This window comes from Cryptotermes secundus, unplaced genomic scaffold, assembly GCF_002891405.2.
Source record: "Cryptotermes secundus unplaced genomic scaffold, Csec_1.0 scaffold883, whole genome shotgun sequence".
In the NCBI taxonomy this organism is placed as follows: domain Eukaryota; kingdom Metazoa; phylum Arthropoda; class Insecta; order Blattodea; family Kalotermitidae; genus Cryptotermes; species Cryptotermes secundus.
This window is the reverse complement of record NW_019720722.1, coordinates 371,194-389,064: the sequence shown is the minus strand read 5'-3', so window position 1 is coordinate 389,064 and position 17,871 is coordinate 371,194. Positions and strand designations below refer to the sequence as shown.

The following is a 17,871-nucleotide window of genomic DNA, read 5'->3' as shown; positions in this document are numbered from 1 at the left end:
ATTTTAGTTTAACATTATACACTTTGACGCTACATCTTTTGGCCCCAAACGACCATCTTCAGGTGTCTTGATATGTTACAAATACTTTATTAAATTATGTTAAAACTGTTACACTGTGTTAATCCGTGTTAAAATCACACGCTTTAGTTCTCTCTTCAGGGTAAAACCAGATAAAATCCATTAAATTTTCTATTATACCCATGTTATTTTGGTGTATTTCATTTCTCCTCACATAGGGTGTTGTCCCTTGTTCATAAATGTATGTCTGTCCAGGGTGTTTTTTGTTTCGGCAACTTGCCCCTCACTTTTGTAGCCTACTTTTCAGATGTGACTGCCATATGCCCCTGGTTTGCCTGTTTTTGTCACAGCATGTGGTGTTGTCTTTACTAGTCATAACTGAAAAGTTATGTCACCCCATGTGAGGTGAAATGAAATGCACCAAAATAATGTGGGTATAATAGAAACTTTAATGGATTTTATCTGGTTTTACCTTGAAAAGAGAAGTACAGCATGTGAGTCACCAACCTAGAAGTAACTTAGTGAAGGATGAGAATGGTGATCTGCTTTGCATATTCCCACAACATATTGAATAGGTGGAGGAACTACTTCTCTCAGTCATTGAATATATATAGGGTCAGTGATGTCAGACAGATAGAAATACATAGAGCTGAAGTGTTAGTACCTGACCCTACCCATTTTGAGGTTGAAATTGCTATTTCAAAATTGAAAAGGTATAAATCGCCAGGTAGTGATCAAATTCTGGCAGTACTGATTCAAACAGGAGGTGAAATATTATCATACGTTCTGAGATCCACAAGCTAATTCTCTTTGGAATAAGGAAAAATTGCCTGATCAGTGGGAGAATTCTATTATTGCACCAATTCACAAGAAGGGTGATAAAACTGACTGTAGTAATTATTGTGGGATATCACTGCTATCAACTTCATACAAAATTGTATCCAGAATTCTTCTCTGAAGGTTAAGTCCATATATAAATGAAATTATTGGGGATCATCAGTGTGGATTTTGACATAACAGATCAACTACTGATCACTTCTTTTGTATTCATCAGCCGGAGAAGAAATGGGAATACAATGAGAAAGTACATCAGCTATTCATAGACTTCAAGAAAGCCTATGATTCAGTTAGGAGGGAAGTATTGTACAGTATTATCATAGAGTTTGTGGTAATCGTGAAACTGGTTAGACTGATTAAAATATACTTAAACGAAACATATAGTAAAGTCCATATAGTGAACATTTGTCTATTAATTTCCCTATCCAGAATGGTCTGAAACAAGGAGATGTTTATTGCCACTGCTTTTCATCTTTGCTTTAGAATATGTCATTAGGAAGGTTCAGGAAAACCAGGTGGGACTAAAATTAAATGGACATATCAGCTGTTGATCTATGCTAATGATGTGAATCTACATGGTTATAATATTGACACCATAAAGAAAAACACAGAAACTAATTGATGCATTGAGGAAGTTGGCCTACAAGTAAACAGAGAAAACCAAGCATATGTTGCTGTCTCATCACCAGAATGCAAGGCGAAATCATGGCATGAAGATAGCTAACAGATCCTTTGAAAATGTGGCATAGTTCAAATATATGTGGGAATGACAGCAACAAATCAAACTTGTTTCAAGGGTAAATTTGGGGGAGATTGAATTTTGGTAATGCCTGCTACAATTCAGTCCAGAAACTTTGCCTTCTCTCCTGCTATCTGAAACATTAAAATTAGAATATACAAAACTATAATTTTGCCTGTGGTTCTATATGGATGTGAAGCTTGGTCTCTGACAGTAAAGGAGGAACACAGACTGAGGGTGTTTGAGAACAGAGTGCTTAGAATTTTTGGACCTAAGAAAGATGAATTGACAAGTTGTTGGTGGAAACTACATAATGAGGAGCTTCATGACTTCTATGCTTCACGAAGTATAATTAAAATGATTAAGTCAAGGATGATGGCATGGACAGGACATGTTGCATGAATGGAGGAGAATAGGAATGCTAGTAGGATATTGGTGAGAAAGCAAGAAGGAAGGCGCTCACTAGGAAGATCTAGACGTAGGTGAGTGGATAATATTAAAATGGATCTTAGACAGGATGAAGTAGTATGGACTTGATCGCTCTGGATCCAAATAGGGAGCAGTGAAGGGCTCTTGTGAACACGGTAATGAACATGCGATTTCCATAACATGTTGGAAAGTTTTTGAGTAGTTGGGCCACTGGCGGATTCTCAAGAACTCAAGATGGACTCAGCCCCATCGTGTTACTGCTCTATCTTTCCTAAACAAGGAGTAACTTTTTATGGAACCGAAAGATCTACTGCAGCCGTATTAATTTGTACTCCTTAAATGTAGATGGCATCACGAACAATTGACATACATCTGTGATTGTAATAGTTACCAGGTATAACGTGGCACGAATATCTGTCCTTGTCGGTTCGGGAACGTTAGTAAGGTTAGTAAGGTTGGTAGCGATTGGTCGACGATATGGACGTAAAGGCGCGTCGAAAATTTTGTTTGCAAATTATTGTTATTTATTACCTGACGCACCTGTTAAAATAATTTATAGTAAAAAAAAATAAAAGGAAACAGTGCTGTATGCTGTAAAATGTGCTGTGTTCGAAGTGGTGTGAAGAAAAAGTGATTTTATTCATGCTCTCAGAACTGGCTGACGTGCTATACAAGTGGAGAAACCGAAAAAAGTGAAATAGTTGCGTGTCAGATTTTCAGTAAAAGATGAATAGAAAAAAATATGATGTATTTACGTTGTTTGTGTAGAATCTGTCGAGATGTGTCATCCCGATAAACGCTTGCAGTATTGTGTAGAAGAAACCTTTTTCCTTTCGTACAGCAAAAGAAGAAATCGGAAGAAATGGCCAGGTGGACATCTAGAATGGATGTATTGGCGGATTTGAACACATTATCGAAATTTTCGGCAGAGTGTGATAGCGAAGAAGATAGTCCAATTATGCCATACTCCTCATACGGGCGTGGGAGTTCTATTGAAGATAACAATCTTTCAAGACTACCTTCCCCATTGCTCAACATGGTATTATTTATTAAACGTGTACATGTAACTGAAGTCAGTGTTATTATTTTACGTATACAGATAGTTTAATATAGGATATAGTTTCAGTACATGTTTATGCATTCAGGTTTAATTTTCCAAGGTGCAGGAGGCAGACTTCCAACTACAACAAAGTTTTGAACAAGGAGCTGGTAGAGGAGAGCGAATTTTGGCTCTCAGTCGCTATCAACAGGATGAATCTCTTCAACGTCAGCTAAGAATGGTACAGTTTTTAAGAATTCATAAAATTATATTTTATGTACTATCATAGTCACACTTTGGACTTCTGTTTTCCCACTTATTCAAGTACTTTATTGGCGGAATTTAAACTGAAAAGTTTACATAGAATCAAATAAAATAGTGTGAGTAATTGTGGTTGATAGTTTGGAAGGGATATAGATGGAAGCAATCATTGACCATTTTGATCATTAGTATGCACCTGGTGAGATTCAGGAAAGCAAGAAAAACATCAATCCCCTGCTGCTACTGCATACTGAGTACATTGCTGATATGAAGCACATTAAACTACCATGTTCTGTTTAACCATGACTCCTGTGTGAGTAATGCTTTTCTATACTTGAGATGCAAAAGTCCAACATTAAAGGGGAATGCTTTAGTGGTGCAAGGGTTATTTTCTTATACTTCTCATTTCCATGCCTCAAGTCCTCAAGCGAACTATATCAACCGAGAGACTGCTGCATGTGGGTGAAGTTAGGGTGTCACGTGGTCAGCACAACAAATCTCCGTGGCCTTTAATTTTGGTTTCCTAGACTGGAGCTGCTATTTCCTTGAAATAGTTACTCAGTTATCCTCATGAGGCTGAGTGGACCCAGTTCCAGACCCACAACTTCTCAGAAAATCTGGTAGCACAGGGAATCGAACCCAGGATCTCAGGATCTGTAGCCAGGAACTCTGACCACTAGACCACAGAGGCGGTCGGCAGTGTAGTTGGTTGAAGCACTATGTTACAAGCTGGAAGGTTGTGGGATCGAATCCTGATGAGGTGGATTTTTTTTTTCAATTTACCTAATCCTTCCACCCGCACTATGGCCCTGGGGATGACTCAGCCTCTGACAAATGAGTACCAGGAATATTTGGGGGGGGGTAAAGGGCGGCCAGCGCATAAGGCTGACGTCACCACCATCTGCGAACCGGATGTCTAGAGAAAATGTGGGATCCTCAACGTATGTCAACCCTATATGCCTCCACGGCCTGTTACAGGGATAGCTTTACCCTTTACTTCTCATTTCAGGTTGTTCCAGAGATAAAACTCATGGGCTTTAGCAGACCAATGTTGTTTGCTGATTATTATGTTCTCAGATGCCTCAAGTATAGTACCCATGAACTTGTCAGCAGCATGTGCTGTAGCATTAGCTTTCTCGAAATACATATGTTGTCTCTCTTCTGTTGTCACTTGATTGATGAAGAGATTCAGTACATTGCTTGCATACATATCTGAGTTCAGTTGTGTGAAAAGCTATTAAACCAGTGATTTTACACACATTTACAGCACACCACACCCTACTTTTATACTGTGTAATGGCACTAGTTGAATGGCATATGGTTTTTCATACATCATGTATGCATACTTTGTGCATTGACATTATTACAAAGGTAAAACTGTGTCACATTGGTTATGAACAGTAGTTCTGGATCGACTATGCCATTGTGCACATTTTTATGGCAGCCAGTTACAAAAGTGAATTCTTGCTGCAAAAACTGGTTGCTTAAAATCATGCATATATTTTATTTTATATAGGTGAAGTTTAATTATTACTCAGCTACAATAAATTTAAACATAAAAAGTGTGGGGACTAACTGCTGCAGGCTCTTATTGTGGGGGAAGGAACAGATTAAAGATTTATTAAATGATTTCCAGAACATTCAGAATTAGTTTTGACAGTTTACACACAGTAGTATAGATGCAAGGAAAATATTAATTACATTCTAAAGGGGTAAAAGTTTTCTATAATACCAGATGATGGAAAAAGCCAAAAACCCAGTAAGTCTGTGTGAAAATATTGTTTTAGTTGTTTGTTTTTGCATTTTTTCTTGTATCAGAAAAGAAAATTCCATCACTTCAGTTTTCACAATGAAAAATATTTACATTCATTGATGAAAGCATTTTAGGACTGCTTTATTGCTCATTGCCTTATTTCTTAACAAAATTAAAATAAAGAAAATCCATTTCATACTTGACCCTTGCATTACCATGCTTATGGGTTAAGTTGTACATTCCTGGAAATGTGTCAAGACTTAATAGACTTTTCAGTCTAGCACTTACCAACATCAGTGCCACCATGATCAGCATGTTGAATGTTGTTTTATTTGTTTTATCACAGGCAATGGGGCCTGGATATTCAAATGAACTAATAGAAGAGTTCATGCGTAATGGTAAGTAGCTTTAGTAATTACTGACATGCATCTGTGCATATTTCTTCAGGTATTGTTGATATTATGAACATTAATTTTTTTTTGTAGTAGTTCTGTTTTTGTTGTTTCCTCCCTTCCCCTTAAGAATTCATAAAAAAATCTTCACTGCAATTTGACTGGTGCACCTAAAGCCCCTTCTATCCTAAATGCTTGAAAATGCTATGTAATTGTTCCTGGGCCTAGTGCTTGAAGGCATTCATATTTTGTTTGCCTTGCTTAATGAGATCTTGTGTAAAGCTAACTAACTGCATGATTCTTTGGTATGTCATATACAGTGTTTGTATTTGTATTTATTGTAAGTTCAAGAGATCCAAAGATGGGTATGAATGAATGTGTAAGGGGTGGGACTTCTCGGCCCTTGCACCGCGACCTACAGTGATCTATTGTGATGGATATAGAACATGTCATAAAATAATATAGAGCATAGAATACATACATAAATATTACATAACTAGACAGTACAATGAATACAACAATAATACAAATTATCTATTTAGATATTCATCCACAGTATAAAACATATGAGTATTCAAGAAATGCCTTAATACAACCTTGAACTTTTTAAAATTATTAGATGTGTTCTTGATCTCTATGGGCAATTTATTGAATATTTTTATACCCGCATAATAAACTCCTTTTTGATAAATAGTTAAATTAGCTTGAGGTAGATACAAAGCTTGTCTGTCTGGTATCAGTAGTATGAGAATCAGTGTTTGATGGAAAAATAACTTTATTTTGCAATACAAATACTAACAACAAAAATATATATTGTGATGCAAATGATAAAATATTTGTAACATTTGAGGCTTTCACGACANTCCTCCGAAACGTCGGTTAACACCACATATACACGGTGCCAAATCCCAGAAGACTGCTTTCTTAATAAAATATTTAACTCTTTAAATATGTTTCTGCACGAAACTATTGCCATATCCCAACATCGCTCTAATAGCCTTTTTTTGGGGGGAAGAAAAATAGTAGGACTATGAGATGAGTTTCCCCAAAAGATGATACCATAGCTCATTAAGGAGTGAAAAAAGGAATAATAGATTACCTTTGGAGCTGAAATAGACATATAATATTTCATATTTTTAATCACATAACAAGACTTACTTAATTTTTTTTACAAGTAAATCTGTGATTCTTCCATATTAAAGCACTATCAACTATAACTCCCAAGAATTTAGTACTGAGGGTACTGTTGGTAAACTTATTATTATGATTATTGTAAAAGTATCCGACATTATTGTCTTAGTTTTGAATTGCATACAGTGTGTCTTATTAAAATTTAAAGGTAACTTACTAGCCCTAAACCATCCATTGAAGATTTCAGTTGTTATAAGAATATTCCTGTTAAGATCATTTATATTAGAATGTGAAAATAAGAAGCTAGTATCATCAGCAAAAATTATAGAAAATTGATTTAATATTTTAGGCAAGTCATTTATATATAAGAGAAACAATAAAGGTCCTAATATAGACCCTTGCAGCACTCCCTGTTTAACACTAAGCCAATCTGAGGATACTGTATTCACATCACTTTTATGTATTACTGGTCTAATATATCTGTTACTTAAATCAGATTCCCAGTAATACCATAAAATTTAAGTTTGAACAGCAAGATATCATGATCTACACAGTCAAAGGCTTTCTCCAGATCACTGCCACTAATTGTTTGTTGTTCATAGAATTTAAAATCTCTGTAGTCAATTTGTAAATTGCATTATCTGTTCTTAATCCTTTCCTAAATCCATATTGGTCAGTACTTAGAATATTATACTTATTATTAAGATGTTCTAAAGTTCTTATATATATTATGGTTTCAAATATTTTTGAGAAAGATGTTAAAAGTGATATAGGTCTAAAATTAGATACATCCCATATATCTCCATTCTTATACAGAGGTTTTATTATCACATATTTTAGTCTATCAGGAAAAAATCCTAACCTTAACATTTTATTGCATATATAGTTTATTGGTGAAATTATAAATGATGTTGGGACAATGACGTTTTGCATAACTGCTCCAGTTCTGAAGTTGTTTTCAGATGAAATAATCTGAAGGGTAACCATGTATGTGTGAAATAACATGGTCACATATGAAGTTACAATCTGTCTGAATAGGGTAAAGTGAGGACTAAATTTAGATATAGAGAGTTTTGAAGAACTTATATGTCTGTGTCATTTTTGTGTTCCCCTTTTGCTACTTAGTAATGGTGAACTGCACGTTAGATTAGTAGCATTTACAATGAAATATATGTGGCATTCCCTTGCAGAATTAGTTATATTTTAAGTTACATGTCTTGTGTTTCGCTTTTTGGACACACCATTATGACTGTCTAAATTCAGAATGGCTGCTTGTGAAGGTTTTATGTTCCATATATAGAGCAAGAGCATTAAACTACCACACTGCAATGTTCGACTATAAATTTTTAACGTAGTTTTTGAACATTTCAACTTTTTTAATGACCAACTCCATGAACTAGAGTAATTCTTGAGAAGCTGATGGTCACTCAACAGATTAATAAATCCTGTGCCTATTACATAACCCATATGTTCATTACCATACATACAAAAGCCCAGCAGCAGGCTCTTTCCTTGAGCTGCTTGACTCCTGTCCACATCTTCACAGCCTGTTTGCTTAAAAATTAATTTTAATGTTATGCTCTCATCTGTACCTTTGCCTCGCATATGGTCTCTGCCCTTCTGGATTTCCAGCAGACAATTTTTTATGTAGTATTTGTCCCAGTCATCTCGTACCTATTTGGTCTTGCGGACACCTTTTGAAAAAAGTTATGAAACTTCTTACTGTGTAATTTTCTGCAAGCTGTTATTTCTCTTTTAGGTCCACATATTTTCTTCAGCACTTTGGTGTGAAATGCTGCCAATATATGTTGTTCTTTTAGGATAAGAACTCAAGTTTCATACCCATAAGAAACAGCAAGTAAAATTATAACATAGAGCTTTGGCTTTTAGGAATAAGCCTCATAGAATGTTGAAGGTTTTTCAGAGTTTTAGCAAACATTGCAGTTTCTTTGTCCAGGATTAATGATTAACACAAAGATGGCAACTATGGTATTTGCTTAAATGGAAGACCAACATTCCTTGCAAGTTTTTGCTGGAAGCCAAAGTTATATGTTGTGAACTTCAGCCACAAGAACATGAAATTAAGGTAAAATTATAGTTCTGTATATATTTTAATTGTAGTTTGATAGGTGACAGGAATTACAAGTTTCTGAACCTGATGGTAGAGTACCAGAATGAGTCTTGAGTTGAACTCCAAAGCTTGCAGTACCCTACCCAAGTGACAGAGTAGTTTGGTTGTTTGTCAGAGTTCCTTTCTTTTGATTCTGATGTCTGCTCATTCAAACCATGTGGGGTTCTGTTTTTAACTCAGCATGGTGGATTACCCATTGACTAAATTGTTGAATGGGTAACTTTTAAGTGACAATTCTAATTAGGATGGTCTACTAAAACGGCCTTTACAGAATTTTGAAGGACCAAATCACCTGACTTTCTCCCATGGCCTTGTTATCCAAAACCTTAGCCATCACCTTGGAGCTTCTTCAGGCTTCATAATGGGATATTATAAAGTGAAATTGAAAACCAGTTTCATTAAATCGTTTCCCTATGTCATGTTACTGTAAATAGTAATAAATGTTTTCTCTCTATGTGCTTTGCAATGTAGATTTCTTGTAACCTTTTGACTGCCAGGTTCTGGCATAGAACCACCTTCTAGAAACATGAAGGCTACTGTGATATAACGCAGTTGCACAGATAAACCTAGAATTCTTCTTCAGACCATCTTCAAGTGACCACAGATATCAGTCCTGTGAAAGTCTGTTCTGTCCTCTAAACATCAGTTTATCACACTTAATGCCATGTGTTGACAGAAATAATGTACTGAATGATTTGCATCAAGCCAGTCTCTTTAGCTGTGACAGTTAACATTCAAGTATGTCAAGCAGATCTAATCAGATCGTGGCCAAATGTATTTTAATTAGCCCAATTCATTCAATGGTTATATAAAATTCATTTTTTTCACACTGTCCAAAATTTACTGAGTTTTTGGGTTTCTGTGGTAGAAGTTTTCACATGCTTTGTTAATCATTTCTATAATTGTTAAGCCAGTGCTTCTTCCCCCTTCAGTGGTGTCTCCTCACTTCCAGATTTGGCTCTTGGGTGATTGTTTTGGTGTCATTGTGAGACCAAAGGTAAATACTGTTATGTGGAAGAATAAAAATATGATAATGTTGATTGTAGTCTACACATCTGTGGTCATTTTAATTTTTACAATATTGGATGAATGTTATGGCATATAGACCCATTGCTAAGCAGTAACTCTGTAAACAGTGACCATTCTTGGCAGTGGCTTGGTAAAAATGTTTCCATTACTATGCAGCAGATTCTTGATAATGCAACATTAGAACTGTGTTTTCTATGTGGCCCATGTTGAGATGTTACAAGCAAGGGACAGAGTTCAGGCAGTTTTGTACGAGAGGCTGTGAAGAGAGGACCTGAGTGTGTGAAGCTGAAGAATATCCACTGTTAGAATTCTTTGCCATGGAATGGCTGGTGAAGACACAGCGGGCTGAAAAAAGGCTTAGGTGCTGTGATGATTTGTGAATTGTGGAGATTAGTGGTGGCGCTGTAATTACTTTTACCTACAAGTCGTGTATAAGTGGTCAATAAATCCATTCACCAGTCCAAACCCTGTCTGAAGTCACACACATAATAGGTGACAATATATTTAAAGTTGTACTTCCTTTCTCCACTGTGTGGTACCCTGCTAACCTCATTGTTGACTGTTAATGTTCAAATGAAACAACAGAATAATATATGTAAAGATGGAAATTTTAGTAACTTAATAAGGTGACAAAGGAATTGTACTGGATTCTCACTTTACTTCATTGAATTCAACAGTTCTTTTCTTGTCATCTTTGTCAAATGTAATTAGTAGAATTTGCCATAAACTAAAGGTTTATGAGATAGTACATATTTTAGGCCATATTTGAGTAGTGGAAGATTTTTCAATTTAACAGGATGGTAATCCCTTCCTGCCACCAAAAAATTATTTATAGCTTTGTTTAGAATCAGACCATTGTTATGTTTCAGGCTGTAAATTGATAAATTACTATTGAAGGGAAAAGCGGCCTCCGTAGTCTAGGGGTAACGTTCCCACCTCATGACTCAAGGTACGTGGGTTCAAACCCGGTGGAGGTCGTGGAATTTTTAAGGGCAGAAAAATTCAGGGAACAAGTCCTCCAGGAGGGACTTTAAGCCATGGGTCCCATGTCATAGATTTACGGCATGTAAAAGATCCTCATATCTCTAGGAGACCTCTTGAGCAAAATTAGGCAAAAATTTCACGCCCAAATAGTATCCAATGCCTCCAGTAGAGGGGGAAGCATCGGATACCAGTGCCCGAAGAGGGCCAACCTCGCTGGCAGAATGGGACTGATAGCGAGCACCAGTACCGGTAGGGTATGGCGACAGTAGAAATTAAAGGGGGGACGTACAATAGACTACTGGTCGCAGTGCATGGGGAAACCCACCCCCTCCAAAAATAAACACAATTGAGATGAAATGTAGTGGGTAGGTATTAAAAATGAAAACGAAAAATGTTCATAGTAAATAGGGCCTTTGCAAATGCAGTATGCCCATATGATTACAGCTGTAAATACTGATATCTTGGTGTAGTTTCAGATTACATCATAACTAAGATAACATAGTGGAGGCCAGTGAGAAGATGCATGTGTATATGAATAATAAGATGCTTTGGGTAGAATCAGAGGACACTGGTTAATTAATATAATAATCAAACGACTTCAGAGGTGAGAACAACGAAAGAAAAATTGATAGCAAATAGAGTACACCATCCAGATGCAGCGTACAATACGGCAACCACTTTCCAGGCTTACAAACTCATATTTTGACCAGTTGCTTCAAGCTGACCCCCTTGTTGCTCTCCAGCCCAAGCGAAGAATGACAGCCCCATGTCATCCAAGTGCCGGTAAAGCTGACAAAAAAAGCAAGGGGGACAAGGGACAACTTCTGGGAAAGAAAAACAGAAGAGTGAACAGAAGGCAGAGGTTGACTTGAACTGCCTTTTTCATGGTTCTGGTCCGTGTACCATGTCAAGTGTCTGATTTGTGCTGTCCACTGAAAAGCTTCGGGTCTTATTAGGATTCTTGTGGCTTACTGTACCACAAAATATGCTATGGAGTGAGGGATTTTCAGTTATTGAAAGTACTATGGTAAAGTATAACAGTTCTTACAAATTATTGCTTACACCCTTATGCATGTTAGACTCCATGTGGCTATTTCACTCACCTGTCTCTTGACTCAGCTTTGCTCTTAGATAAGAGAAGGGAAGAGTAGGGCCCCTGGACTGCTTTTGGCCCATGAAATATATATGATGGTTCTAGGCTGTGTTCAACCATCATTATGTCATTTATCATTGTTATTTCTACAGATATGATGTTCACAAATACACAAGATTTTAATGGATGTGCAAGCATTTCAGGATCTCTTAGTACGTACTATATATGCTATACTCACATGTGTATGGACAAATGTAATGGTGCAGTCTTCAGATTTGGTTTCATATATGTTTCAACAACTTCAGAACGTTAATCAGAATTTAGGATATTACGTAGAAATTAATTATAAACAATGCTGTTTTAATATTTGTGGTGATATATAAAGTTTGATTGGCTAGTTTGACTGATTGATAGCAGTTAACTAGTATTTTAAGTATTTGTAAAATATATTGGGAAATTCTCTCTGACCTCTGAGCACTCCAAAATAGCCCCATTGGGCTCTTGAGTGAAAATAGTTGCCCTCTGCTGCCTCAGACATGGGGATTAAATGCATTGCAGACTGTAGAACATGAAACAACACTTTTCATCATTTTTGTTGCCTTTAACTCTGTGATAAAATTTTACAAAACTCTTCATTTCATGGGATGACTAATAATGAGTTCTTATTTTGCAGAGGTCGACAGTGACAATGAAAGCAAGGATGGGCAGTTTGATAATGCTGAGCAAGGTACCTTGTCCTGCGAGGCAGTACCAGTCCATAGTTTTCAGGAAGGGACCTCACTCTGTGAGGCAGCACCAGATCATACAGAGGATACAACAGAAGCAACCTCATATCCATCATCGTCATCTGCAGAGCCTGTGAAAGTGGAAAACACTGATGCAGTGACATCTAGAGAAGCTCTGAAACCCAAGAAGTCGGTGCGCCGAAACAGGAATGCCCTTCTTAATAGCTTGGCTAATTATAGTACAGGATTAGCTCTTAAATCTGATAGTAGAAATGAAATTAAGACTAATTCATCAGCGCAGAATCATAACAGTGCTTTAGCCTCTGCAGATGCAGTTCCTGACCGTTTTAAAAATAAGTCTAAATTTCCTTTGGCAGCACCGAGTGCTGGAGTAAGTGTTCATGCTACACCACGAGTAAGAGAAAGTGAACGCAGTTTTCAGTTTAGAGATGAGGATTTTCCTCCATTATGATACACAATAATACGTGTTTCAATTATATTATGTTCTTAATGCAGGGGATCGTGTTTTCAGTGTTCGTTAATTTAAAGTTTTCCTCATTCAGCATTAAACTGTATTGTTGTGTCAAGAATATCAGTGTTAAGTTATGTCCTTTTAAAATTTTGCTCAGTTTAGTGTCCAGATCCATTGCTTCCCATATACACCTAAATGGGAGTTCAGCAGTATTATTTTATTAAGGCCTACATTTATTTTGAAGAATTTTTCTGGTGTTACCACACAAATTACTAGTGGCTTAAAAATAAACAAATCAGTGAGTGTTGTTGCTGAAGATTTTAGATATTTTTGTAACCAAGAGTGTGGAAAGTGAATTAACCCTTCAAAGCATGAAGTTTATCTAAATAATACTTAAAAATTAATTTTTGTTTCAAAGGAAATTCTGTATAGAGAAGTAACCATTGTTCATTGAAAATCATACAACAGCAATATATACACTGTACACATGCAGAATGTAGAGTTTTTGAATATGGGACAGGTGGCACATGTAGTAACCACTATGCTTTAACCTTTATTGGACGGGCCATATAATTTCCGGTAGGGGCAGCTGGACGGAGTTTATTTAAATGCCCGCCCTTCTAGAGCAATAAAATTGTAAGCATGTTTCTAAAAATGGTGTGATTTCTACATTTTTTATGATAAACGAACGAAATGAACGCTCCTTTAATGTAGAAAGAATATAGAATCAGATATTATAATTTACAGAGTTTAATATCTGTAAAAATTTTTTACACAGATTCCCCCCCAAAAAATTCCCAAAATTCATACATTTTCTGCACCATGCGTTCTAGCAGTGTAAGTCCTTGTAGCAGCCTCATACAATGCCTATCTCTTGTTGAAGCTTATTTATCATATGGGACATTTCGGTATGCACGACTGTGGGCGTCTGAAATCGCTTGCTCTTAGAAATACACAGGAGAACATTCTCAGAATATGGTGTTGCCAGATCGGTCATTCGTTCATTCATTGCAGTCAAACCATTGTGTTTGTAACGATTTTGAAACATCGCAATATAAGGTTAGCCAGCCATGACATCATGTAGCATGTTTGACGCAGATATTCAGTTCAGCCAAGACGTGAATGAGATTATTGTATGTGTGGGTTCGAGGTCATGATTTATGGCTTCTTATCTTGGTCTAAGCACAGAGATTCACTGCTAGAGAGCCGTATAGTTTCACCATGGCCACACGATGACGTATGGAAGATGCTGAAATTGAGAAGCAGCTGTTCAATGACACAGATTCGGACTGCTATTCAACCAATTCTGAGAGTGGCGAGGAAAGTTGGAGTTCTGATGCTGAAATTGAGAAACAGCTGTTCAATGACACAGATTTGGACTGCTATTCAACCGATTCTGAGAGTGGCGGGGAAAGTTGGAGTTCTGATTCCGCGGATGAAGGGTCATCACCTTTGTCGGCAACTTGGGGACTGCCAGATCAGTGTGGCTGGAGAGGTGTGAATAATTATTCTGGTGTAGCGGGGGGGATAAATATCACTGCAGCTCGACATCACTGGCCTGCTTCCTCTAAATCGCAACTGAGGTGTCGTGTGTGCTCTTCGCGTGGGAAGCGGTCTAGCGTTCGTATGAAGTGCGTGAGCTGCGATGTTGGGCTCTGCATTTCGGAATGTTTTCGGCAGTACCATACGAAGGCCACATTACCATAGATGACGCAGGAAGGAAGGCTGTTTCCTCATGAATATGGTGAACATATATCACGTTAGTAGAGCAAAAATTTAGTTTTAAATTTAATTTAAAAAAATCTTTACACGCGTGCAATGTGCGAAATCATATGAGGTCGTTCGGCCATATGACGTCGGTAGATTACATTAGATCACGCACGAGGGAAGGCTGTCACCTTATAAAGGTTGTGACCAAAAATCATGTAAATAGAACAACAATTTATGTTTTAAATTTAATTTTTAAAAAAATCTTTACACGCGTGGAATGCGCGATATCATATGATGACATTCGGCCAGCTGCCCTAACTTTTAACGACATCATATGATGACGTTCGTCCGATAAAGGTTAAAGGGTTAATACAGTAGATGGTGCAATATAGAGAGACGTAACTCCTGATACTAAAATGAGAGTCTCAAAACATATTTTTTCATTTCTCAGGAATATGGAAAAAGAAAGAAAATAATAAAATGACTGTAGCTTCTGAAGTGAATTTTCTGTGATTAGGAGCTACATTCTGATAATAAAAATGTAGCTGCAGAAGGTTTCATACCATAGAGATTCCTGTATTATGGTTCACAAGGTAAATGAAGTGTTGAAAGACTTATAAAAAGATGCACTGACATAAAAACTTTAATAGGAACCAAACACATCATTTTGCATAATACTTGAAGTTGTTATTGGTGAAGAGATGACAAGTTGTAGGCATCAGCAAGATAATGAGAACTACCTATATATGGAAGAACTGGGATAGTGCAGTCAGTATAGGAACTGGCTACAGGCTGGATGATCAAGGGGTTGGAGTTTGAGTCCTGGTAGGGTTAAGAATTTTCTCTGCAGCATCCAGATAGTAGGCTGTGGGGCCCATCCAGCCTCCTATCCAGTGGGTACCGGACACTCTTTCCCTGGGGGTAAAGTGGCCAGAATGTGAAGCTAACCACTTACTCCAACTAGTGCCAAGATCAAGAAAACGTGAATCTGTACGTCCGTTTCCCCACATGTCTTCATGGTGTAGTGCTCCATTTAGCTAAGCACAGGGATAACTTCACATATGTATGGAATTTTAGGTTCTTGCGTTGATGAATACTGTAGTGTGTAGAGCTGTTGCCGTACAACAACTGCGAGATGGGTGGGTATACCAGGGCCGTTTGTGGGCAATGGCCTGGCAAACACATTCCCACAGCAACAGGCAGGAACGCAACAATATAAGAGCTGTTTTCTGTGTGGTCTGTATTGAGATGTCATAAGCAAGAGACAAGGTTAGAGCTTAGTCATTTCCGTACAGGAGTTTGTGAAGAGAGGACTTTAGTGCATGAAGCTGAAGAATCTCTGCTGTTAGAAGCCATTGCCAGAGAACACCTTGTGAAGACACAGCGGGCAGGAAAAGAGTTAAGGTGTGCTGTGGTGATTCATGAATTTTAGAAATTAGTGATGGTGCAGCAGTGATACAAGTTATATGTAAGTGGTCAGTAAATGCATTCACCTATCCAGACGCCATCAAGAGGCACACATACTGCGTGACAATATTTAGGTTTTGGTCTTCTGGTTTGTTACAGCTGTACAGGAGTAGATGGACAAAATAAGTAAAAGGGATTACCTAAGTGTGGTTGGGGCACCAAATGCAAGGATAGGAAATTAGAAAAAAGCTTGTGAATTAACAATGGACTGAAATTGATAAGATCTGTTAGTCTGTATCTTTATGTGTTTTAAAAACTAGAGACATATTTTTCAAGAATAAAGACACTCATAAATACACTTGGAGTACCAGAGGTGGTAGTTCTATAATTGTGTCATCTCCCTCTCTTTTTCTCTGTTTGTATACGCACGACACCTAAGGACCGGAATAGTGGAGGCTGAGCAGCAACACCGAGACATCCATTGCTAGACAGTGGGTTTGTAAACAGGTTCCTGTGAAAACAAATACGCAGTGTTGGAAACACTGTTTGCTATGCGGTCTGTGCCAAAACCAGAGAATGGCTGTGCTGGCAAGGGCCAGCAGCAGTTTACCTGCCAGGACTGTTGTCATTGGTTAGCAGTCGCTCACCGGCTAGCAAGGACAGGAGCTGTTCAGTATGGAAGCCGTAAAGGAATCCCCATTGTTGGAAGCCACTACCAAGCAATGAGTCGTGAAGAAGTAACAGTTATTTCTAGATTGTGTAGAATAGTGAAAATGGTATAATTATTTGTAGTTATGAGTCATAAGCGTTCAATAAATGCAATACTCAGTCTAAACCCTCTTGTCTATTCCCTAACATGAGAATTCACTTGAAATGTCATAGGTAGTAGATCTATAACTGACTGTCACCTCTCTCTTTTTACATATGTATGAAGTAGCCATACGTTGCATAACACATGCCATTCCAGCAGATTTTAAAAGTCATTAATACCACATTTTATTCAATCATGTATTTCATTAAAGGCATTCATTTTTATGACTCAGCAAATGGGTTAACTTGTTGCACCATCTCATCCAATCATTGCATTATTTTGGTCATGCACGTATGGTTTTGTAACAGCACAGTCAGTATAGCGACTAGCTATGGGCTGGATGACCAATGGGTTCGAGTTTGAGTCCTGGCAGGGTCAAGAATTTTCTCCACATCGTTCAGACTGGCTCTGGGCCTACCCAGCCTCCTATCCAATGGGTACCAGAGGCTCTTTCCCCAGGGGTAAAGCGGCAGGGGTTTGAAGCTGACCACTCATCTCCAGCTAGTGCCGAGGTCAAGAAAATGTGGATCTATACATTCACTACCCCATATGCCTTCACAGCATAGTGCTTAATTAGTTAAGCACAGGGGACAACTTAACCCTTTTTTTTACCTTACCCCTGGTCTGATTGGTTTTCAAGCCATTATGAAGTTGTCTAAATCCTGGCCTATGGCCTCATTTGGATATAGTGATGTGTTTATTTCTGTATATTAAACCAACAGTTTCTTTACCTTCATACATCCCTACAAAAATTTTCAACTTTAATTAGTCTAAAGATAATGAATAGCTGAAACTCTGGGTAAATGGCTGGAAATGTTACTTTTCTTCAAAATGCCACACAGAAAATAGTTAAAGAAATAGATTGATTGTCACTTTTGCTTCATATTTTGGATTCTTGTGGTTCAATTTG

At 37.5% G+C, this 17,871-nt stretch overlaps 1 protein-coding gene across 3 annotated transcripts; it reads left to right on the top strand.

Moving 5' to 3' along the window:
* Positions 1-2,464: 2,464 nt before the first annotated feature.
* LOC111872404 lies at positions 2,465-13,616 on the top strand. 3 transcript variants are annotated; one of them, XM_023866277.2, is made up of 5 exons: positions 2,466-2,723; positions 2,865-3,062; positions 3,184-3,303; positions 5,423-5,474; positions 12,510-13,616. In XM_023866277.2, exons 2-5 carry the CDS (start codon positions 2,886-2,888, stop codon positions 13,031-13,033), a joined length of 873 nt encoding a protein of 290 aa, XP_023722045.1. In that variant the 5' UTR covers positions 2,466-2,723; positions 2,865-2,885; the 3' UTR covers positions 13,034-13,616. The 3 variants fall into 3 exon arrangements, with proteins under 3 accessions (XP_023722055.1, XP_023722045.1, XP_023722035.1); XM_023866287.2 differs by having other exon boundaries at positions 2,465-3,062; positions 3,190-3,303; XM_023866267.2 differs by having other exon boundaries at positions 2,466-3,062.
* Positions 13,617-17,871: the final 4,255 nt, after the last annotated feature.

Bases quoted from the DNA above. Each gene is read 5' to 3' on its own strand.
- LOC111872404 (XM_023866277.2), top strand. From the start codon at position 2,886: ATGGCCAGGTGGACATCTAGAATGGATGTATTGGCGGATTTGAACACA. The intron at 3,304-5,422 runs GTACAGTTTTTA...GTTTTATCACAG, and splicing joins TTCAACGTCAGCTAAGAATG to GCAATGGGGCCTGGATATTC. The intron at 5,475-12,509 runs GTAAGTAGCTTT...CTTATTTTGCAG, and splicing joins AGAAGAGTTCATGCGTAATG to AGGTCGACAGTGACAATGAA.